The sequence below is a fragment of the Hyposmocoma kahamanoa genome, unplaced genomic scaffold, assembly GCF_003589595.1.
Source record: "Hyposmocoma kahamanoa isolate Upper Pololo Valley unplaced genomic scaffold, ASM358959v1 87, whole genome shotgun sequence".
NCBI lineage: Eukaryota > Metazoa > Arthropoda > Insecta > Lepidoptera > Cosmopterigidae > Hyposmocoma > Hyposmocoma kahamanoa.
The window spans coordinates 21,673,312-21,697,857 of NW_020654422.1; the positions used below are offsets into that span (position 1 = coordinate 21,673,312).

Below are 24,546 nucleotides of genomic sequence, written 5' to 3' on the forward strand. Positions count from 1 at the left end.
GCAACGGGCTGGTATCCGCAACTCGACGACAAGGCGCCTATTTTGCGTGTGGTGGGTGCAGGGTCCTACTCGTGCCACCCAAGCTCCTCCAGGAATCTCAGCAGCCTCCTTGGTTTGCTGAAGACTTCGGGGAGCCACCTTGGCACTCGAAGGTACTTCGCCCTGTAGTTGGCCACGCCGGAGCACTGAAGTAGGATGTGCGCAGCCGTTTCCTCCCCCTCCATGCACGCTCTGCATAGAGGGCTATCTGTGATACCTAAATTGAAAAGGTGTTTATTGTATGGACCTAACCCGTTAGGGCGGCAGTTAGAGTGCGAAGCTCTTGCCTTTTAAGTTTAATTGATATTCGAGATAGACTGGCATTGAGCGTTGGGAGTGCTTCCCTTGCCTGTCTACAAACCGTAAGGGTGGTCCATGTATTATTATGTGAAGATTTTGTACCTTTGTGAAGTGATTACCGCCATGAGTTCTGGCCTGGTGGCCTCGGCGTAGGTACGCTGCTGGGCGGGCCTCTCAACCTTTTGCCGCTTGTGCTCGCCTCTAGGAGATATTGTCTCGTCAAGACGGGCACGTTTGGCAATGGTCGAGGACCTCTGCATGCTCTCTGCCGGTTTGCTGTTAGAAAGGAGGGGGGCCCTTCCAGGGGAGTGCGCGACCGACCCATTTGACTGTGCTGATGTAGTCCCTCCTTCGGCATGGGGTTGTTTACGGTGCGACGCTCGCGTTCTCTACGACGGCCTTTCTTGTTTTTACGGGCAGGGCGTCCCCTGCTCCCACTGGGGGCTGGAGGTGGACGCTCGCCGTGGTCACTTGTCCCTTCCTTGCGGATGGGTGCCGTGGCCTTGGATTTGGGCTGGCTACTCACCAGGGTCCTTCCTGCCTCTAGGGCCGTGTTTGAAGGATTGTGAGCGGGGCCCGCAGAACCTAGGGTTTGGGCCACTACCGCTGGTGTGGTGCTAGCAACAACATCGGCTGACCTTGGGGTTTCCCCTTTGGCCTACCACTCACCGTAGGGCGCTGTGTGTTTTTGTTTGTTTGTGGAGCACTTTTGGGCTTCCCTTCCAGTACAGCCGGTTTTGGGTTTTGGGTATTAATTTTTAACAAAGAACGATCATTGGTGTCCATGTTATATTTGTTATGTTATTGTCACTTGTAATGTTGTTAACGCCACCGGAAGTGACAGTTGTAACTTGTAATGTTGCTTGCGCAATCGAATGTGACAGTTGTCAGTTGTAACATTGCTTGCGCCATTGGCTGTGACAGTTGTGAATTGTAATGTTGCTAGCGCCACCGGATGTGACAGTTGTAACTTGTAATGTTATTAGCTCCACCGGATGTACATGTTATCACTTGTAATGTTGCTAGTGCCACCAAACGTGACAGTAGTCAGTTGTAATGTTGGTAGGTTAGTAAACCGGAGTGCGCTTACGGGGGAGAAACGGGCGGGAGAGCCGCCATACTCATTGTTGAGACCGAACGAATCGGACATGCTCCAACTCAGTATTGAACTCATCGTGTTTCTCATTTTAGTTAATTTTTATCTACGTGATCCTCAGAGTTATTGTGTAATTGATAATTTAATTAAGTAAACCAATACCTGAGCTATTGAGTTGTAATAATATTTCGACTTAAAGAATTTACTGAATACCGCCATCCTGGACCAATGATGACTCGATAAGTCCCAGTTCTGGGCACGGTTCTCGTCGAAGGAGGTACTTTAGGCCAGAGCAATACCTGTCGTTAACGTACATACATATACATATCTAACGTACGTACGCCTATCTCCCGCCGGGGTGAGCAAATGGACCTCCACCTTCTATGCTCCTGACAAACCTCGTTCGCCTCCTCCATTTCCATCAGTCTCTTCATACATGCCCGTATTCTTAGTACCTAGCGATGAAGAAAACAACCGTGATGAATCGTGCAAGTCAAGGAAGGTTCGTAAACTTTTCGAAAACCTGCATTTTATTTGAGATGTTTTTTGTTGGTAGTACGGAGGGTATTTATTTAGCAATGCAGAATAATAATTTTTATTTATAAAAACTTGTATTTAAACTGAATGCTTTTCTAATTAGCGAAACCAAATAGCCGCCATTTTGCGGTAGGAGGAGCGCATCGCGTGAGCGGATACATCATCAGCCGGAAGCCGTCCACTGCTGAACATAGACCTTCCCCAAAGAATTGGGAAATGTACTTTTCTAAATTTGTTCTAGTCTAGTGTGTGTAAGTGTTCTGTTACTCTGGTACTCATAGTACACGGAATTCCCTAGCTTGAGACCAAGCATTGGTATAAAAATAAATAAATTGTGTAACAGTGAAATAAAGGCTCCAAATATTATGCCAAGCGAAAATCTGAACAAAAAAATCGCTTCGAGCCACCGATTGCGAAATTTAAAAGAGGGAATTGGTCCAATTCCGTTTTACCATGCAAGAGCGAGCAAACTTATTAGCCTGAGCTGCTCTTCCTTTACTTTTTTCACGTGATCGCCGGGAGATTGATCGGATGGTGCCGTGATTGGCCTCCTGACTCATTTTTAACGTCATCGCTTACTACAAGCGTGAGAAAAATTCATATGCAACAACGTAATATGCGAGTTTTCGAGAAAGTAGATCATAATTTCCTTCATCTTTACAAAATTTTATCAAATGAATTAATACACTGCCTGGGAACCTCAAGGGCTGGTAGTTACCTTGCCCAACGTTCTAGCAGAACTATACAAAGGGGAAAGCTGCTAGCATCTTAGGCACCTTGCCGCGGTGACCCAATTTTATTTAATTGTAGTTTTTTAGTTTCTATTATTTAAGCTTTTATTGCATTGCCTGTCTAAATAAATAAATCTCAAAAAGAAATTCAATAAAATCATATCCAGTTTTTAGATTTTCGTGAATGCTACAACAATGTTTAGTGTAATAAGGCCATATGTGTAAAATGACAAGTTTTTAGAAGCAGTAGAGCTACTGGTGAAAGTGTTCGTCCACAAGTATTTCCTACTTCTGCCGCCAAGCAGTAATGTGAAAATAACTGTGTTCTGGTTTTGAAGGGTGATGGAAAAATTACACGCACATGGGACTTACCATCTTATGTCTCAGGACGATGTGCTGATTGACTATGAGCATCAGGATTATTTTATGCTTTCATGAGATAAAACACTTTTGATGTGTGGTCACATGCAATTTTATTATACTAAGTATATAATTTGTATTTTCAAACATCTTGAAAGACAACCTGTAAAGGGCCCAAACTGTTGGTTTGCTTAAAAAAAACATTTATAAATACGGATCCGAAATAAAATAATAAAAATTTTCAAAGAATTATTCTATCGGTGATTCAAAATGTAAATAAGAAAACTACATTCAAAATTGAAGACGCCATTTTGTTTTCATTATTCATTTACAAATAAATTCAGTCACTTTAGTGGCCCAATATTTGCACTGTGGACACTAGATGAGGACACGGGTTGAATTCCCTATGGGATCAATTTAAGAAATTCACTTTTCTACTTTGGTTCTGAGTATTCATAGTACAGGGAATTCCCTAGTTATTCTTCTTCTTCCTGTCCTTATGTCACGCTAGGTGGGGTCGGCATGACAGGATTTTTTCTTCCACTCTAGCCTATCAGCTGTCATTTACATACTCACATCTTTCTTATCCATATGTGGTACATTATTGTTACTTTCAATTGCTGGTCCATTATTAAATCTAGTAAGTTGTTTTTTATTTATTATTACAAAGATCCATAAAAACATACCTTATAGACTATCAATCAATCAATCAATCAAATCGTTTATTTGCATAAAACATGGTGGTCATGATAACACAGTAATATACATATAGGTTCAAGCATGTTTCGCCCGAAGATAATTTAGGCATGCAAAATAAATGAAAAATAGGTCGTCACATGATTACATTTACATTAAGTTATATATAGTTAATTTAAATTCTTTTACATAAAAATTATTGTAGAAATTCCCTAATACTGTAATATACTTTATTCTTTAACAATTCATATAATTTAGTCTTAAATAATGTAATGGGCAAGTGTTTAATGTCATTTGGTAATCTATTGTAAATTCTGACACACATACACAAACAATTTTGATTATATTTTTCTACCTTAGGTACGTCAAAAAAAATTAGTCTATTGGGATTTCTATAATTTCGATGGTTCACGTCAATACTCTTAATAAACAAATGTAAATTATTTTTCACAAAAATGCTGGCTTCATAAATATACATAACAGTGTAATAAAACACTCATTACTAGTTATTTACACGTATTGTCTACAACGTGTGACGCAACGTGGATATCCGGTAGCCGTCCTCGGAAACGTCGGTACACGACACCATTCGGCCTAAGGTTCGCCTTTATGAAGGTCGATAGATGTTGGGTTAGTATTCATACCACAAATGAATTAAAAATATATTTGTTTAGAGTAAAAATAATGCATAATAAGGATATATATTTTTTCTCTATATATTATTCCATATGCCTTAGGCACCGGTTGGACGTAAAATACAGGTTCATAGCGCGTACATAATTTGTTATCTTAAATTATGGCGAGCAGTGGTAGCCATGTGGTAGCACAGTGGGAAAATCGTTATTTCTTATTATTTTTTTATATAATAGCAAGTGACGGGACGAACAAGTCAAACAAGCATATCCACAACAGATGCAGTGCCACTTAGAGGTTTTAATCGCAAAGATCTTACTAGAGGTACTGCCACTGTGCCTATCACATAAGTAGACAAGTCCCGTTTGCCTGTGATTTCACAAAACCGGAATGCAGTAATACACACATCACTACTGGGTAAGATTGCAGTACTTCCCTAGACGAACTCTTTCACAAGGAGCTCTACTGCTACTAACTAGGCTAAAATTGAAAGGTTGGTAGTTCGAATCTCGGTGGTGGTGGGTAATTTAAATTTCTATTTAAGTATATTTATCAATACGACTAAAAAGTCGTTGAAAGACCAAGTACAAAGACACGACGCAAGCACATAGAAAAATTCGTGAGGTCCGTTGGTTCGTTCCGTGGCTTAGTTGGTATAGCGTCTGGCACGGTATGCAAGAAGACGTCGGTTCGAATCCGACCGGATCGAAGGAATTTTTTCTGAGTGTTTTTTCTGAGTGTTCGAGCTTTGTATTAATAATTATAACAAACTAGTGGAGTAATTTCACAAAAAATAATTGAATATTAATTCAATAAAAATTTAATTAATATATTTATCAATGTTTAGTAAATGATGGAAAGCATCAGAATGGCATTGGGCCAGCAAAGACCCGTGACCAACAATGGGACATATATTTTGATTCAAAATTTAGAAAGTTACTATAACCCTTTAAAGGCGAACGTCCTAAATGCGGTTGGCAAAAATAAAACCGACGGCGCGTTGCGCGTCTGAGCCAACAATATTAGAATAATTGATTAACTAAACGCAAAGAGAAATAATCGCGATTCAGCTTTATGCTAAGGCTATACACGTACAGACGACATGAAAATTCGTGGTCACAATTTATTGAACCATATTTCCAGATTTCTTCCCCAACACTGGAACTCTGTGTGTTACGGATTCAAATAATAATAAGAAAAAAAAACACACACACAAACACTTTTGTTCCAATTGCTACTTCATTCTTACTTTCATTCAAAGTTCATTTTTTATAATTATTAATACAAATTTCACAAAATAATATTGAATGTCATGGTGGTCAAACATTCTGACATACCATAAAAAAATGTAATTTCATTCTTTATTTTATGATTGAGCCAGAAGTTAGTGCTTTCTTATATTTCTTGGAGAGGTAAAGACTTGGTGAGCAGAAATATGTAGTTCCGCAGTCTCTGCGAAACTTTGTTACCTACCTTTACTATGTCGAAATTTTAAACTATTAAATATCAACAAGTGACGAGGTCATTTAATACAATTCGTCGAAAAAAACGACGCCTAAACTCCCAATATCTCCAATAACACAATTTCATAAATTCTGTCTAACGTATGAACCCGCCCTAAAACTCAGCCGTGCCAGGAAAAATGATTTATAAAAGCCCGCTACCACGCTGTCATCTCTGTCGCTCCTATGCCTCTTCCGTATCGCCATCTCGTTCCCTTCAACTCCAATTTCACAGGCTGGTGGATATTTCTATAGACGGGTAGTAATGTGTCTATTGATTAAGTCTGTATATTCATTCAATTACATGCTGGTGGTTTTAAGAAACGTGTTAGTTTAGTTTTAAGAGGATTTTGCTTCACAATTTTCGTAGTACGATTTAATTTTGCTTCGTTAAAAACTGTATTGGTTCAAGTCCTAGATTATTGTTTGCTTATAACAGACTTTCATGGCCCAGCGGTTAGCACGCTAGATGAAACGGTCCAGGGTTCGATTCCTGTTCTTCTTCTTATCGTATCAATATGCCATTGATTGACACAATTTTCTTCTACATTATGCATAGTAAGTGTATTACTGTACAATATATAATATTATAATATTACGATTTTGAAAAAATGGTAAAGTCAGCACTATGAAAGGATGATTTTTTTTTAATTCAGACCGTCAATTATTCAGATGTGCCACTTAAGGTAAAGTGGAAAACTTCACCTGATAATAAGGAAATAACTTTAATACAGAAATATAGTGCTGGACACGGCACGTATCATTCGCTGGTTTTTGAACCTGAGGCCCTGACACCGGTTGGCCGCCGCTGTTCAGAGGAATATCTCCTCTTTATTTCATCATCATCATCATCATTCAGCCATTCGACGCCCACTGCTGGGCACAGGCCTCCCCCAACGATCTGCACGATGATCGGTCCTGCGCTGCCCGCATCCATCGGCTTCCCGCGACCTTAACCAGATCGTCGGTCCACCTGGTGGGGGACCTACGCACTGTGCGTCGTCCGATGCGCGGTCGCCATTGAAGAACCTTTCCGCTCCAACGGCCATCGGTTCTCCTAGATATGTGCCCCGTCCACTGCCACTTCAGCTGAGCAAGCCTTCTTTTTTTTATAACATCAAGTGACGGGACGAACAAGTCGTGCGCCAGATGGCAAGCAATCCGCCTGTCCACAACAGCTATGAGGTCCATAGTGAGGGACCTCTTTATTTAACAGTTCACAATTTATCTTTAGTAATTATTTATTTATTATATGTTTTCCTCCACAAAACTATAACGAAGTAAACATGAGGATTAGTACAAATATTTTTTGGGGCTGGAGCCTACACTAACACTCCCTGGCACTAGGCTCACCAGGCTTCTACCAACTGTAACTGTGGACGTAAAGAAAAATAAAACGCACAGTCAGTTCTCTGTCTAGGGGAAATTAGGAGTAGACTTCATTCCCACATCTTTGATACCTGGCGTATTAAGACCACGCAGACATCACAATCTTTTCTTCCTGGAACCTACAAGATGAGAAATGAGCTTCCTGCTGAAATGTTTTCGTTGAGCGATGATTTGGAGTTCTTCAAAAAGCAAGTTCTACGAAAAGTAGTTAATCAAGTTTAATATTTTTGGAGTAAATTAGAGTAAAACTATTAAATATTTTATTAATTTGTTTTCATACTACACACACTTATGTATATTAACTGTATGTATATATTGCAAAGAGTATTAATTGGTAATTTATCACAAAGTCGAAAATGTTTTTGTCCGAAATAACGTTTCTTCGAATTTTCATTACACCGAAAACCGAATTTTAACGAAACAGTTGTTCTTTCTGGATATGTTGGATGTTTATCGCAAAGACACGATTAGGTTCGGTTAGGTTAGGTTAAGTTCCCCCCCGAAGGGGTTCCCGCCTTGTCGTGGCGGGGGGGCTCTAGTAGCCGTGGTCGATTTCATCCCACGGTGAAGGTAAGAGGAACCCACGGGGCCGGCCGATGGTGGTAGGCTGGCCCGAGGAGGATGGCGTTCCGCGCGGGCTCGTCTGGTCACCGGGACCGCGCGGATGCGCGAGGAGGAGGGTCGCGGGGGGAGAGACGTGTCGGTGTGTCGTTGCCGCTCGTCCTATCCTCCGCGGCCGAACGTGGGCGGTTGGCCCGTGGTGGGCGCTCCAAGGGACTCTCTTCGGAGAGTCCGCGCGGAAGCGCGTTAGGTGTTGCGGCGGAGCCTGTCATCAGATCCGCCGCGGGGGCTGGGAGAGCAACCACTGAACTTCACAGTTGAGTGGATGCTGTCCTGGCCCCCCATGGCCCCTGGGTAGCGGACTCGGGGGAGTTCGTTGCCCAGCATAAAGGGGCCCGGGATGGAAGGCTCGTCTGGTGTTCGGCGAGCCTCACATTCGGAGTCGGGGGACCGATGTGTCTCCCTTCTCGAGGAGGGGCTGCGCAGGGCGCGGCCAGCCGCTGGTGGGGGCGCGGACGAGTGCAACAGCGTACCCGTACCCCCACCTACAGCGGAGGGGAGGAACACTCCGGGGGTTTAGTGCGGTCGGGCTGCTCCCCTTCAGGGTTCAGCCCAGTCCCACATAACCCCGGCTCTGCCCCCGCGGGGCCGGGGTATCTGTAAGCAGATTCCCTCGGAATATAAAAAAAAAAAAAAAAGGTTAGGTTAAGTTAGGTTTAAAAGAAAAAACATTTTCCTCTCATAATTACTTTCGAGATTTTGAAATTTCGACCAAACGTTATTTCTGGAAAATGTCATTTCGGACTACGGATAGGTAACCGTATTTATTCGATATAAGAGTACACACTGCAATAACACGATATACACATAAGACATATAAATATTTTAGGCCCATTGAAAACCAGCGTCACAGCCTAGCCTAGTCTTAGGTGTGACTTTAGCTGATTGGGACCCTTTTGCATACGCCACAGCCGTACACATGTCAGTATAGTATTATGTAACTTGTTGTTTAAATATTGTTATGTTGTTTTGTCATTTCTGTTTTATAACCGACTTTAAAAAAAGGAGGAGGTTCTCAATTCGACTGTATGTTTTTTTTTGTATGTATGTTACGCGATACCTCCGGTATTTGTGAACCGATTTTCATGATTCTTTTTTTGTTGGAAAGGGGGTACCTCCATAGTGGTCCCATTTCATTTTAAAGAAAATCATCCACCTCTAAGGGTGGCTGTTCACGCATGAAGATTCATTTTTATAAATAGCGCCTAAATTTTATTATAAGCAGCAATTATTTTAATGGTTGATTTTGCTATTCTCCAATTCAAGGCGTTTTTCTTTCAATATACTTTGAGTAGTGAGAACCGATTTTTATTATCTCCTGTGTAATGTAATGTGTATGTAATTCCTGGTACTTTTGAGGTCGGTTTGTTTTCTGTATTTATTTTTTTGTGTGTCTTTTTTTATAAAGTGGCGTTGCAATAAATGGTTTCTATTTCTATTTCAAATTACAGGCATACGGGACTTGTCAACTTGTCGCAAGGTGTCGGGCTCAGTCGCAGTGGCGCTCAGATCTTTGTAATTTAGAGTAACTAAGTCGCACTGCAGCTTGTTCTTGACTTGAAAGTCCCGTCACTTGATGTCATAACAAATGGTTCGCCAGCTCCTTGTTAAGCTAATTAGTCCATGTCAATGGCCAGTTTGAATTTTACCACTCACGGCTTTTCCATCGCAAAAGAACTATACTTATACTATCCCGACTACATTAATCGGCTACTTGAAACTATAAAGGCTTTTATGAAACCCGATTTAGTGTAAAATATAGTTTACGAAACTTCAAGTCTCTTCAATGAGGTATCTATCACAAAGAATGCTGCAAGTAACAAAACCCAACTTCACAGCTGAGCTCTCAAAGGCGATAACCGATAATGTAACCGGAGCGCTCGCGCTGCTTTGACGCGTGAATCAAATAAGTCGCCAGAGAGAATAGTAATAAAATTGAACCGGGCCCCTGCCCAGATGTAGCTACGGATTTATCGTTCCAGCGATACGGAGACACACTTAGGATTTCTTGTTTGTTTTTTTTAATTCTGCGTAACGTAGCAGATATTACGCAGGCAATAATGAAACTTCAACAACTAAAATATGTCGAAATACTACGTCTATAACCACCACTATGCCACCATTCTATTGCTGTTTTACCGCATTTGTAATTACCATGCTTCGTAATAATATGTCCTGCTCCATTCTAGCGTCATTATCCGATGTCTTTGACCATTCGCATTTCAAAATTGGGATCTCGATCTTTATCTTCAATAGCATGACCACTAGGTACTAGAGTTTTACTTACGTTAATATAAAATGGCGGCATGATTGAGTTTATAATTCACTTCAAATATTTTCACACGTGACTAATCTTGTACATTTTGAGATTCTAATTTGTTTGTTTTTTATAATAACACTCCCACTCATAGCCCCGCACAAGGGAAACCTGTTAGAAATTTTTGAGACTCATTTCATATTTATATCTGATTAGGGTCAAGTCACGGAGCATTTTGGTGCAAAGTATTACTTAGAATTTTAAATCTTATCTTCTAAAGAAAAAAGTTCAAATTTCAGAACAGTCGCAAAGCCGAGCCTTGTAGCGACTAGTTCAAAAAGGCACTGTGTTAGCTCCTCCGGCCGCCTGCACGCCTCTGCTCTTTCAGTATGATTTGACCCTTAACAATATTGTTCGTGGATGCTAGTAGTGTTACAAATATCTTTGTAAAGACTTAATTTAGTTGTATTTCTGAGAAGAGGGAACCTGATAGCCTGACACACCATTTTTGTGCTTAGTTTAGGCGTTGGTCTTCCACAAAAATACATATACTGACTAAAAGCTCTACGTGTAATCTATTCCTAGGTGTACTACGCTTTTGTGGAGAAAAGTAAATTTATTATGACATTTTAAACAATCAGATATCCTTTCGCCTTTGATTATCATCTTGTTCCCAGTGCGTCTCCATCCGCGGGCAGTCGCCGGAGCTCGCTCGCTTACACATTCGTCGAGCTGCATCCAATATGTTTCCTACCATATTGTCTTTAACAGCTCCATTATACGTCGATAGATTGCTCGGAAAACTCCTCGTATTGCGTCGAGAGCGAATTTTTCTCTTCGCTTATTCTTATGAATATATTGTTCAGAGTATTTGGAAGAATAGTTATTTTTGTAGCAACGGGTTTTCCAAAAATATCTCGCATGAATCATACGAGCCCTTTTGATATAGACAAGGTTATCACAATATTTCTGCTTACTTGGATGACAAAATGCGTAGGAGTAAACCGTTTAGATTCTTCAGGTAAATGATAATCTTGAATATCTATTTACATAGTCATCACTTGAGTTACTTACTCGTGCTTGTCAAGGGAACAAAAGGGAATTCTTATGAACGGTAGTGTTTAATCATTTTGAAGGTGTGAAGTGCAGTTTACTTCCTAAATAACAAATCATTGGTCAAATCACATTTTTTTCAGGAGAGCAATTTTTCCTAGCATTATTTGAGCCGCTATTGTTATTTGGTTCTCCTCACCTATATACATATTTAAAGCCTACACATTTAACAGTATTTCTAAATACTTCTTATTTTTATTCAGTTCCATAGTTTTGACAAAATCCTGTAATTATTCAGAGAGGTCTATAATATTACCCTATTGAACATAAAACATTTGTGATTCAGAGTTTTAACTAAACTATTCATGCTTAATACTTTCACGAAGGAATGATATGCATTTAATGTTATTAATCGAAGTAATTTTTTACAATACTAATATTAGTATCTCAAAAAAATACTCTATACTATGAATTACCATAACAATTCAATGAAAAAATGTCCCAAAAAAGGTATTCCATTTTAGAAATAAATATTTTTAAAATACACTTACCTTACTTTAAAACACGCGTACCTCTGAGGCTAAAGACTAAGTCTTCAACCAGTGTGTCCTGCTAGTATTCACCTATGGCATGGAAACAACGACTCTGACGAAGAAGCCCGGAGAGAACTTACGAATGGCACAGAGGGCAATGTTAGGAATAAATGTTATTCCGACTCCATCGGATACCGAATGAGCGTATTCGACGGATAACTAAAGTCGGGGACGTTGTACGCAAAATTGAGACGATGAAATGGAAATGGGCAGGACACATAGCTAGGATGGATCCAGATCAATGGTCAGCCATGGGCCAACGCATGGTAGAGGTCATCCGCAACTTCGTTGGGTGGATGACGTTAAAATTTTCGCGGGCCCCAACTGGATGCATGTGGCACGGGAGCGACATAAATGGAGAGATTTGGAGGAGACCTGTATCTGAAAACGGATGGAGTAGAGGCTGCTTGATGATTGATGATGATGATGACACTTACCTTATAATGACTTGACGTCTAGAGTTCGTCCAGGGAAGTACTGCCACCTTAGCTATTTTTTGCCGCCAAGCAGTAATGCGAGCATTACTATGTTCAGGTTTTGAAGGGTTTTGAAATTGTCCTGTTCAACGAACGATGGTGTCTTGACGTCTATGTGCTAGTACTAGTGCTAGTTTCGTGTGTAATACTGAATACAACTGTGTTGCTCAATGTTTGAGGCCAAAACCTGCGAAAAATTCAGAGATGCTACCCTGTCTCCCGCGCCATTTCACGTCCGATCGTTATAAGACCTTGTTCATTAGAAAGACCTCGATTTTTTCTCCTGCTATCTTACCAAAACTTTGCTCATCCGCTTTCGATGTGTTCATTGTCCCGGTCAACTCTCTCGTCTCAGACTCGCCAAAACTAATCATATGAACTTAAATATGGGATAACTGCAGTACACTGTTTAGTAGTTGATTTTATCTGTCTGCTATTTCCATCATCAGATCTGCTCTAGGTTACCATTTAATGTTCATTGAAATTACATCTATGTGTCAAGTTCTATTAAAATTGGTTAATATAAAGTGGGTAGGTTATAGCCACAGCAGAGCTCCTTGAGAAAGTGTTAGTCCAGGGAAGCACTGACACTTTACCTATTTCTGTCGCCAAGCAGTAATGTTAGCATTACTGCGTTTAGGTTTAGAAGGGTAAGGGTGCTGGTGGAATTACAGGCACATGGGTCTTGTTAATTTATGTCTCAGGTCGACGGGCGCAGTGGCTGTGCCCCACAGGTCTTTGCGATTTAAAGCTTTCAATGGCACTGCAACTGTGATGAACAGGCATGTAGCTTACCATCAGGCGCACGACTTGTTTGTCCTGTCACTTGATATTATAAAAAATGGCGAAATGAAAGAAACCAGATACATCCTAAAATTTTCCACCCTTAGAGGTTCTTCATATTTGAATGGGATAACTTCTGGAGTACCTCTTTTTCAACAACAAAACAATCATTAAAATTGGTTCACAGGTGTGTGGAATAGTTGTGTAACATACACAGTCAATTTCTGAACCTCCTCGTTGTTTGGAGTGGTTAAAAAAAGTGAGGAGATTTTTGTTTTTGAATTATTAAAAAAAAATATTTTATAAATGTAAAGGAAACAGTGTATACCTATAAATATCACAAGTAATATGGAAATAAAAACATTTCACATAAACGTTATCGACTTCCTCTAACATAATAACATGTAATTTTTATTACGTTTTGACAATACATTTTCCATTTTATAGATTTAAAGATTATTTACGAAACCTTTCAGAAAGCTTACGAATTACTAAGTGTACATTAAGATAATACATTAATTGCTATGATATTTAAAACTGTCTTCATATTAAGTACTGATTCGTTTTTATACACTATTTTTTTAATATTTTACACTTTTGTCTTGTTAAACTGACGCGATCTTTATTAGGAACATTTTGAGGAAATTCTAATTTTTAAAAACGTCTTGTTCTCTCCCTGTGATGTTATTTTTATTGATTGTTGAAAACCATGACGTAAATTAATCAAAATATATCTTTTATTACAGTTCTATTAGTTACATCATCACAAAATACACAATGGTGGCACGTGAATGATCCTGTGAAAGTAGAAGTGAAATTGACAGCACAAAACGCACCGTCTAGATTGCATTTTGTTCTAGCATTGGTAAATATATTACAATTATTTTAAAACAATTATAATTTGAGAATTTTAAACAAGTACGAGAATCAAAGGACAAAATAAATGAATACTTTTAAAATCTATTCACGGTTGCTTATCTGGTATTCAAAACGTCGTATGTAAAGTACAATTAGTCTAGGAGAATAGTTTCTTTTTTTATAGTACCAAGTCATTACCAAGTGCCAGGACTGACTAGTTGTGCGCTTGATGGTCACCGACACGCCTGTCCATAACAGTTGTAGTTCCACACCACTAGAGCTTTAAATCGTATGTCTTATTGTAATTTATTTAAATACAAACGTTATTATTTGTATTTAATTAAGATAATATACAGATAAGGTAAAAAAGACAATAAAAGTTTAACTACTAGAAAGTAAAACTAGGATTTTTAAATTATATGAATAAAATTGGGTCCCCGGGGCAAGGTGCCCAAGATGCTGGCAGCGTTCCCAAGTTCGTGGCGTTCGTGGCAAGGTAGCTGCCAGCCCTTGGGTTTCCCAGGCAGTCAATTACTTTCTCGATAACATTTTGTACAGATGAAGGGTACTGGGACCCCACGGGCCAAGGGTTACGACTCCAAAGGCTGTAAATAGGTAGTCGGAGCCGAGATCCTGGTACTTATTACTTTCTATTCTTTCCGCCAGCTCAGCTACAGAGCCAGCCATCTTGTTGGTGTGCTGAAGATGGGATGGGTCAACTGTGTCGGCACGTTAGTATTTTATATTCTCACTTTTTCTGTGACTATTTATAATTTACATACGATGTCGTGTGTATCAGATAGTAATAGTAGAGCGCCTTGTGAAAGAGTACGTCCAGGGAAGTACTGCCACTTTACATATTTCTGCGGCCAAGCAGTAATGTGAGAAAATTACTGTGTTCCGACTATGAAGGGTAAGGGTGCAGGTGAAATTACAGACACATGAGACTTGTCAACTTATGTCTCAGGGAGACGGGCGCAGTGGCAGTGTCTCTCAGATCTTTGTGATTTAAAACACTGAGTGGTACTTTAACTGTTATGGACAGGCGTGTGATTTACCACCAGGTGAGCGACTTGTTCGCCCCGTCTCTGGGACTCAAAAAAAAATTGTATTGGTAAAAATACAGACTTCTTTTTTTCAGCATGGTTTACTGGACGTGCCTAACGTGACCAGGGTTGTGATGCCGCTGGCCATCCGCTTTGCCATGTGCAAACTAGCATCAGTCTCCGTAGACGCGGCTAAAGTTGAACTCATGACTGCGTTGGGACTTGGTCACACGAGGCATGTAAGTGCTTGGAGATAAAGTTACTTATGTAACATACTAGTCTATTTATATGACCATTGTGGGTGTTAGTGTCGTCATTTGACGATGTCAATTTGATGACCTCGGTGGCCGAACAGTTTATATTGTGAGCACTGAATAAAGAAGTCCCGGCCCGGGTTCGATTCCCAGTAGAACCAAATTGAGAAATTAACTTTTCTAAATTGGTCCCGGTCTGGGTGTTCTAGGAATTCCGTACTCATACTGCAGGGAATTACCTAGTTTAAGACCAGGCAATTGGAGTGGTTGTTAAGATAAAAAAAAAGCTATTATCGATACTTTTGTCATAGTCAAGTCAGGCAAATCTGACTTCTTTGTGACATTGAAACGTGTCTCCTTTAAAAACCATAATCCTCCACGTGGGACCATTGCGAGTGGGCTTAAACCGTCTTACATTTAAAATGATAAATTTATTAATAGATGTTGAATCAGGGTTAAGTCATATTAATTTTTCGTAGCCAATAGATTGCGCTACGGTAAAAAGTAATTAAAAAACAAATATCTGCAACAAGCACACACAGACACACACAGAGACTGCTGTTCCGTTCCGTAGCTCGTTGCTAGAGGGTCAGCACGGTATGCTGCAGACGATGGTTCGAGTCCAGCCGGGTCGAATGAATTTTTCTTAGTCTTCGATCTTTCTATTCATAATTATAACAAACTAGTGGAAGTAATTTCACAAAAAAAAATAATGTCATGGTAGAAAAACATTGTAATATTCAATTAACTTCATATTACATATTAATCTATTTACCAGTTACTACAATGCTTCCAAAAACTCAGAGAGAATTTTCTCCACATAAAAGAATCAGACATGATGTTTGTGAACAAGTTGTACCTAAACCAAAGCAGCAATATTGACCCAGCGTTCTACGCAAACTCTTCAGAAATATATGGAATACATGTGGACACCGTCGGCTTTCAGTACCCGACTGCAGCGACTAAGTATATAAATCGCATCGTAAGTGTGTCATTGCCAGTTACATACATCATTACCAGTATTCAATAGATTAGACAGAGAATGCAGATCTCATGCTTCGAACCTGATATACCAGTTCATCTTCTTGCTGTGTTTAAATGTTGTAATGTAACTGTTCTAAAATCAAAATCAAAATAGTCTTTATTTCATAGGTAAGCATTATTACATTTGAAATCGTCACAATATGGTCACAATGGTTAATCTCTACCGCTCATTCGTAAGGCAGATTCCCCCGAGAAAAATGAGCAAGAATCTCTAGGGGTTGCTCATTGTTAATAACATTTGTACATATTCAACATTTAGAATATTTTTTTGTTTATTTTCAAATATCAAGATCTACCTCTATGAGCTAAACGGGTTACTACCACGGATTTTTATCTTCCAAGTACACAGAAGTATAAATAGCCTTTAGAATAGAATTTCTAGAGAAAGTGACTATATAATCGACGATGTCTACATATATAGGGAATACGTACCTACTCTCGCCTTGAAAAGTCTGAAGTCTTCTTGTATGCATTACATGGTATAGAAAAACATGATTGAGACCATATTTTACTGTATCTGATCGATAAGAAACTGCTCAATATTTTTGTATCTATAAATCAGTTTAGGGTTCCGATTTACAGTGTTTCTTTGCGAGATCGAGGTCTTATTTACAAGTTAGATGTTTATCATCTGATCAGGACTTTGTGTTGTTCCAAATGCGTTGCTTCCAAGGTATGGCATGATCTCACTGTACCTACGTAAGACAGTCATATTTTTCTAAAGAAATGTTTTAACTAGTTCTTATCCCGCAAATCCTGGAAAGCAATTGTTGTAGTATGTTATGAGTGGATATTGCTATGGATTTATGGATGGAGGTTGCTCTTTGTTAATAACATTTGTACCCATTCAACATTTAGAATAATTTTTTGTTTATTTTCAAATATCAGATCTACCTCTATGGGCTAAACGGGTTACTACCACGGATTTTTGTCATTCAATTACACAGAAGTATAAATAGCCTTTAGCATAAAGTCTTTGTTTGACTATAGTTTTAAACCCCGTGAATGGCAAATCTTGTTATAGAAGCGTATACATTGCCCTTTAAATGAATTTGTGTCTTTGACGACTATCAACATTGACTTACAATTATATGGACGTCGGGTCCGCGCTAAAAAGTGTCCGGCGTTAAAATCGTATACAGAGCGTCATTGACGCTTTAGTCGTCGTTTGTTCGACTGACGGCGAAGCAAGCAAAATTAGACAGTACGGCGATGACATTACGATTTAAATTCAACGTTTTAGCTTTTTCATATTCCTTTACATGTCACTACGTTTAAATAGGTTGACTTGGGACATTTTTTTCGTGGTTTTTGTATTAGACCCGTCGTCCAAATATTTGTAAGTCAATGACTATCAAGAACAGCTAGTTTATTTTTATTCCTCGTATTAATGTTATGTCTGTATATTTTTCATAAAGAAATTACTATTCCTCTTAACATAAATTATATTTTCATAAATGTACTGTGACGCTAGTGTAAGAATGTTAATTTCCTTAAACGTATCTTCTATTTCGGGAACCTTGAAAACTGGTATTTTTAACTGCATGAACCCATTCATGAATCATTGCAACACAGACCAGGGGGCCTACCATAACCTTTCCAAAAACCATCTTATTTCAATGTAAACTTATTATAATATTACTCATATTCGTACCATGACGAGCCAGTGAACCAAGTAATGTATTATTACAAAAGTGATTGAAAGAACGAATGATTTCCCAATATTGTCTATTCATTACTAAAAATAGGAAAGAGATAACGCTATGTGAACTATATAATGCCATCTCTTTCTTTTTTGATGTTCCGAACCGTCTTATCGTAGTATAATGTTTAAGTACTTAATGTTATTTACATTGAGAGGATTTTGACTGTTAAGAAAAGAAAAGTATGTAATAATGAAATCTATTAAAATTACGTTGTTTTCAATAATTATTCCGCATTTTCATGAAGAAAAACAAATAAAACAAACTGAGTCTTGATAGTCACGTTGTGAATTCGGAACTATAGTCTAGTGTCAACTGTTAGTTTCGCCAAGGAGCATATAGATGGCGCTGTTATAAGTTTACGAAATAAACAGGCGTATTTTTATTTAACGAAAAAATATTTACTATGTGCTATTAAATAAAAAATAAACAAAATATTGAAGTGATATATGTAAATATATAGTTTAACTTAACTTTTAATCATTACAAATCAATATTAAGACAATAAAACTGAAAATAATATTGTTTCCATTGCATCCGTGTAACTATTTTAAGCTTGCCAAATTTGACATAAGAGCAATATTACTTTAATGTCAAAGTCGCGTCATAGTACGAACTGAGTGAGTGAATAGTCACAAAGCTGCCAATAAAACATCATAGTTTTAACATTACAATAAGCTTACTTTAAACGCGTTATGGTACGAAAAGTCAATGTAAGGTTAAAGTAATATTGTTTTAAGAGGTTGTAGTAGGTCCCCTGAGGCCTTACTGGTATACACTCCGTGTAGCGCTGTCTCACAACTATTCATTTTATATCCTAAACAGGGGGTCTACTTCCATTCTCCAGTCGACATCTGTCCGAAACAATTGAGTAATACTCGACCAAATCAAAATGTATGAAGCTTCTTTCGCATCATGCATTTTTTAATTCGGTCGAGTATTACTTATTTGACAGTAATCGTTTCGGACGGCGAAGGGCGCGTTCCCATTATGTCGTGACGTTTTATTTGTCTTTGGACGACTGTTGCGTCTAGCCTGTTCCCATATCACAACTATCTGTCGTGGAGTATAGTGTTTTGTGGTCTCGTGACTGTGTCGTGGACGTTTATTTTATCGTTGAACGACTGTCGTGTCCTAGCTGTTCCCACTAGATCATGACGACAATTTATCGGTTCACTAAGTGTCATTCTTGCTCTTACCATTGTCACGACTAACTGTCGTCATGGCATAATGGGAACGCGCCCTTATACGAATCGGACGTAGTGCGCAAATGCTATAACTATAAGCCAATATAGTTTAAAGATTGACGGAAATGGTCTTTGTTTTACGATAAATATAACAAAATAAGTAACATTATTTTTCACCATTAAGTTTCTTTCGCTGAAACAAAAACACGAAAAGCTTGATTTTCTAGTTTCAGTCTTTTGTCCAGTCGAGTTTTCTTGTAATTTCCTTTTATTTCTTCACAGTTGTGTTTTTTTACAGTTACAAGTTTTGTCGTAATTTATTCAACAGATAAGCACAATGACATATAGAAGGATTCAAGATATTTTGACTCCTACCGACATAAACACAAACACTTCGATGCTTTTACTCTCTGCTATTCATTATAAGGTACACACTTTAAAAGCGTAAGTGATATTTTATTTGGTACCTCTACCCGTGATACTTTGCTTACGGAACTTATATCGGATCCCTAAAAGGATTGCACAGCTTTATAATACAAATTTATCGATCAGCAAAGCTGATTACGTTCTACTTGGTGTTGTAATTTTTTTTTGCGTATTGCTTGCTATTATTATGGTTCTTACTGTATTCTAAGGACCGACGCCCACTGAAGGGATGACTCTGCAGATGATTTTTAGGTGACGAAAGGTAATATACCTTAAGGCTATGATATTATAGTTGAAATTTCAATGATAATGGTTGTGGCTACAAAAACAAAGCTGCGGTATTCTTTAGGGATGCAGAGCCGGTGGCCTCCGGAATGGCTCGGCAGCCTTGTGGATGGTCTTTGGGATACTTCGACTGCCTTTGGGATTCTTCGGTAGGATTCGGAACGTCGAGTGAGATAGAGATCTGAAGAGAGACCAGTAGGGCTAGCAAGGGCGCGACTAGGATCTCTATGTGAGAATAGTATTATCTGTGCGCACGATGTCGCGTCGGAATGCTTCGTCATGCCTATGGATGCTTTGACATGCTTAAGGATACCGCATCGTACCTAGAAATACCACGGCATGCTTAAAAACACCACGGCATAATTGCCGTCTGTGAGCTCTTGCAGAAAGGGATGCCGAAAAATCCCCAGCCACCCCATCAGTGGGCGCCGGGCCTAAGTTGTCAGCGAATTTTGAGTGACTTTATGTTTTACATACCTCTTTCGAGAGGTTCGATTTTAAATAATGTCGTCTATTTTAAAGCCCACCTGGGAGACTCCGTTTGACCTAAGAGAGACTAGGCCATACAAATTCATAGACATGGACAATAATATAATATTAATTGATATGGTGACGACAACTGATCAGTTTTTGTACATGGAGAACCTTGAGTTAGATTTTAAGGTAAGTAGTAACAACTTGTTTAAAAGAACATATTATTATAGGTTAGTACCTTTTTCTCAAAAACTTTAACGGACTTTCATAATACTTTTTCTGCGGTAATTTATATTTTTGTAAGGGAATTGAGCAATATTTCAAATTAATCCGCCGTAAGAATCAAAGACGCAAACAGAACCTTAATTAGGATAGGTGTCAAGGGAACCTCGAGACTTAGGCAGGACTATATTTCCAAAGGTTTTCTCATAGATTTGGATTCAAACCTTACCTTACCAAGATATCTTACGGAAAACAAACCCCTGTTTTGTGCGCTTTCAGGTCCCTAAATAATCTGGGAAGTTATTTATGTACAAAAATCCGGTTGCAATTATATAATATTATATATTACTTTGACCTTATCCGCAGTACTCTGACATAGTCTAGTAAAACTATTCAAAGAGCGCAAAATTATTTTATGTTTGGAGAAAATCAACGTGCGAAATTGAATTTCTAGAGACAGTGACTATATAAGGTCGACGATGTCTACATATATAGGGAATACGTACCTACTCTCGCCTTGAAAAGTCTGAAGTCTTCATGTATGCATTACATGGTATCAAAAAACATGATTGAGACCATATTTTACTGTATCTTGTCGATAAGAAACTGCTCAATATTGTTGTGTCTATAAATCAGTTTAGGGTTCCGATTTACAGTGTTTCTTTGCGAGATCGAGGTCTTATTTACAAGTTAGATGTTTATCATCTGATCTGATCTGGACTTTGGGTTGTTCCAAATGCGTCGCTTCCAAGGTATGGCATCATCTCCCCGTACCTACGTAAGACAGTCATCATTTTCTAAAGAAATGTTTTAACTAGTTCTTATCCCGCAAATCTTGGAAAGCAATTGTTGTAGTATGTTATGACTGGATATTGCTCTGAGCAGATTTTTATTAATTTATTATAACTTTGAATTATGCTAAATATTTAGTAATCTGAAGTGATGTTTGTGTTATATTAGTAGAATATAAACGGCGTTGTAGAACACTCCGCCATTTTGATGAAGGACAGATTTTGATTCCCAACACTGTAGCCTAGTACAAAACTCTGAGTAATGTAGTTTTCAAATGATTTTACTATTATTATATTGTTTAATAATTTATAAGTAATTTAGTTGTATGTATATACAGCGTCTTTGCACGTATAATTCTGTTCCTCCATCACGCATAACAAGTGCCCTTGGAAAGTTTTGAGAGACATTTTTAATTTTATTACTTCAGTTTGCTTAACGGAAACTGTAATCATAAAAAATGTTTTCTCCACTTTTAACTACGTCCAATTGGCCAGCCCGTTTGTGTGAAAAATTTCAAATTTTTGTTGTAACAGTAGTTGCCTTAATTTTTAAACAAGACTTTTGTGGTCTATTTTCACAGATGTTCACAATGCTCTTATATCACAGAGGCACTTCAATAACATACGTAGTACCAAACAAACGTCACGGCCTGACAGCAATACTTGAAACTATGAAGCATAAACAGAACTTACTATTTGCAGCCAGAGCTGAAGCGAAGTACGAAATTATTAAAATTACCATTCCTAAAATGAAGATCAAAAACTCTATTTATTGGAACGATACTTTCCTAGAGGTATGTCAAATTTGTTTCTGCTTAAATTATTTATTCTAACTTCCGATACAAAACAGTGTAGAACGAAGAAGAAGAACTCGAAAACTATTGCCACGAATAACTGGTCTGCTGACTAACTGACAGAAACGGAAAGATTGATAATGAGTTGTAATGTTATAATGTTGTTAGCGCCACCAAATGTGTCAGTTGGCAGTTGTGATGTTGCTAGACGGAGTCTAACCAGTGGCGATGGGGTTAGTCAATCGAGTGCGCCTATGTCGTAGAAACGGGAGAGAGACCCCATACTTGTTGTTGAGACCGAACGAATTGGAGGTCCTGGTGCGCCAGGCCAGCATTGAACTCATTGTGTCACATTTTTAATCCATTTCTATCCGCGTGATCCTAAAAGTTATTGCGTACCTGATAATTTAATAAAGTAAACCAGTACCTGTGCTAATGATCTGTCACAATATTTCGAATTGAAGAAGAATTGTTTTGCTACGCCTATAACCACAGTGTGAGATTTTAACTCAAGATTTCCGCCATCCTGGATCCTATGATAATGCAAATTCCTGACAACGAAGCGTCAAATATTTTTTTTGTAAGAATAATCCACTTATATTTGTTGGGTCTTTATATCAATAATAACACCAAATCATGATTTCCTTCAGATGGGCATGAACGAAATTTATAGCTCCAATACATACTGCCTTAACAAAATTTTGAAAGAATACAAAGATAAGCCGATATATTTGAGTCAAGCCAAGCAAAAAGTTTTCTTTGAATTAGATGAGTACGGTACCTACAGAGTGCCAATGGAACGTAAGTACGCCGAAATGGCCTGAATTGTTTTTAACTAAAATAACAATATAATTTTAACAACCCTGGCTTTTCATATACTCAGATAGCTAGCCTAAAAATAAAGAATTGTAATTGTAAACAATATTTTAAGTGGAACAGGAACTAAATTCACATTTACAATATTACACAACACAATGGAGTCAACACAACTCCCATCCTTGCAAAAAGTCATGTGATCTGCGTACCAAATTACATGTTTTCACTCGCCATTGCCATATTAATGCTGTATTGTTAGACAATCTTGTCATATACGAGTTTTAGATGAACAAAAATAAAAGCCTGTTGTAACATGATGAAATTCTCATTGAAAAAACTGCCCAAAACATATAAGTGAAGTCGCGGCAGCCTGGCGTACGTCCTTTGAAATTTTATATCCCAAACTCGTGATGCTTGGCCGTATAGAAACAGACGTGGACGTCAGACGCTTAACTAAATTCTCTTTACAACAGTAATGTGCCAAATGGTCACACAAATTATCTGGTCTCAAAGGGAATTTCCTGTAGTGAGCAGAGCAATAGATAGAACCCACTCCGTGGCGCAAACCGACACGAGAGTCAATTTAGAAAAATCCATTTACCAAATTGGTCCTACCGGGCATGCAAACCGTTGAACCACTGTTATCCGCAAATAATATAGTACATGTAACTTTTTTTACGCAGTTTTTTTAAACTAAGTAGTAGTTTTTGCAAAAAGAGCTCTTTGTGAAAGGGTTCGTCCAGGGAAATACTGCCACCTGACCTATTTCTACCGCCAAGCAGTAATGTCAGCATTACTGTGTTCCGGTCTTGAAGGGTAAGTGTGCTGATGAAATTACAGGCACATGAGACTTGTCACAGTGACAGTGCCCCTCAGATCTTTGCGATTTAAAGCTCTGAGTGGCACTGCAAGTGTTATGGACAGGCGTGTAGCTTACCATCAGGCGCACGACTTGTTGGTCCCGTCACTTTATATTATAAAAAATATATGTATATAGAACAAGAAAAAAATATAAATCCTCTACATTTCACACGTCTAATTAAATCTAAAAAATTCTTCGACGGCTGCCTTCTGGAGCATCGTGCCCGAGCTGGCAACGTTTCGCCTTTAGATGGATTAGCTTCAGCTTCATCAGCTTTGGCGGACGTAGCTGTTCTGATCAATCAACGAGACGAAGTGAATGCTCCAGACGAAGTCACTATTATTAAATATTACTAACCAATATTATTGCTCAATCAATTAGAGCCGATCAGAAAAAACAGTCGTAGAGTCAAAGTAAAAGCGCATAACGTATTTTCGCTCTTATTACATGGACACAATACTTTTTCTGACAAGCTTTATGAGATTTAATGTCATTAAGAATGAACTACCTAAAGGGTTTCAGCTGACATTAGACTTGTAAGAAGACGGAGACCACTAAATCCAGTGACATAAAACTGAGATGGCAACTTGGAACTGAAACTGAATTTTCATTTCACAGAGAACGTAATGGACGCTATGCGCGACATAGGCAGATTGAGCCATTCATATTCAACTGAAGTGCGAGCGGATCGGCCTTTTTTGTTCTTCGTAAACCTGGA

The 24,546-nt window shown here is 38.6% G+C and overlaps 1 protein-coding gene across 1 annotated transcript; it reads left to right on the forward strand.

The window, feature by feature from the left end:
* Positions 1–13,864: 13,864 nt before the first annotated feature.
* LOC113235521 (neuroserpin-like) lies at positions 13,865–24,544 on the forward strand (the record flags this gene model as incomplete). Its single annotated transcript, XM_026471255.1, has 8 exons — positions 13,865–13,931; positions 15,066–15,209; positions 16,003–16,206; positions 19,487–19,585; positions 20,392–20,532; positions 21,938–22,150; positions 22,801–22,951; positions 24,447–24,544. Coding segments are annotated over exons 2-8 (1,011 nt in total), but the record flags the coding sequence as incomplete, so codon positions are not given.
* Positions 24,545–24,546: the final 2 nt, after the last annotated feature.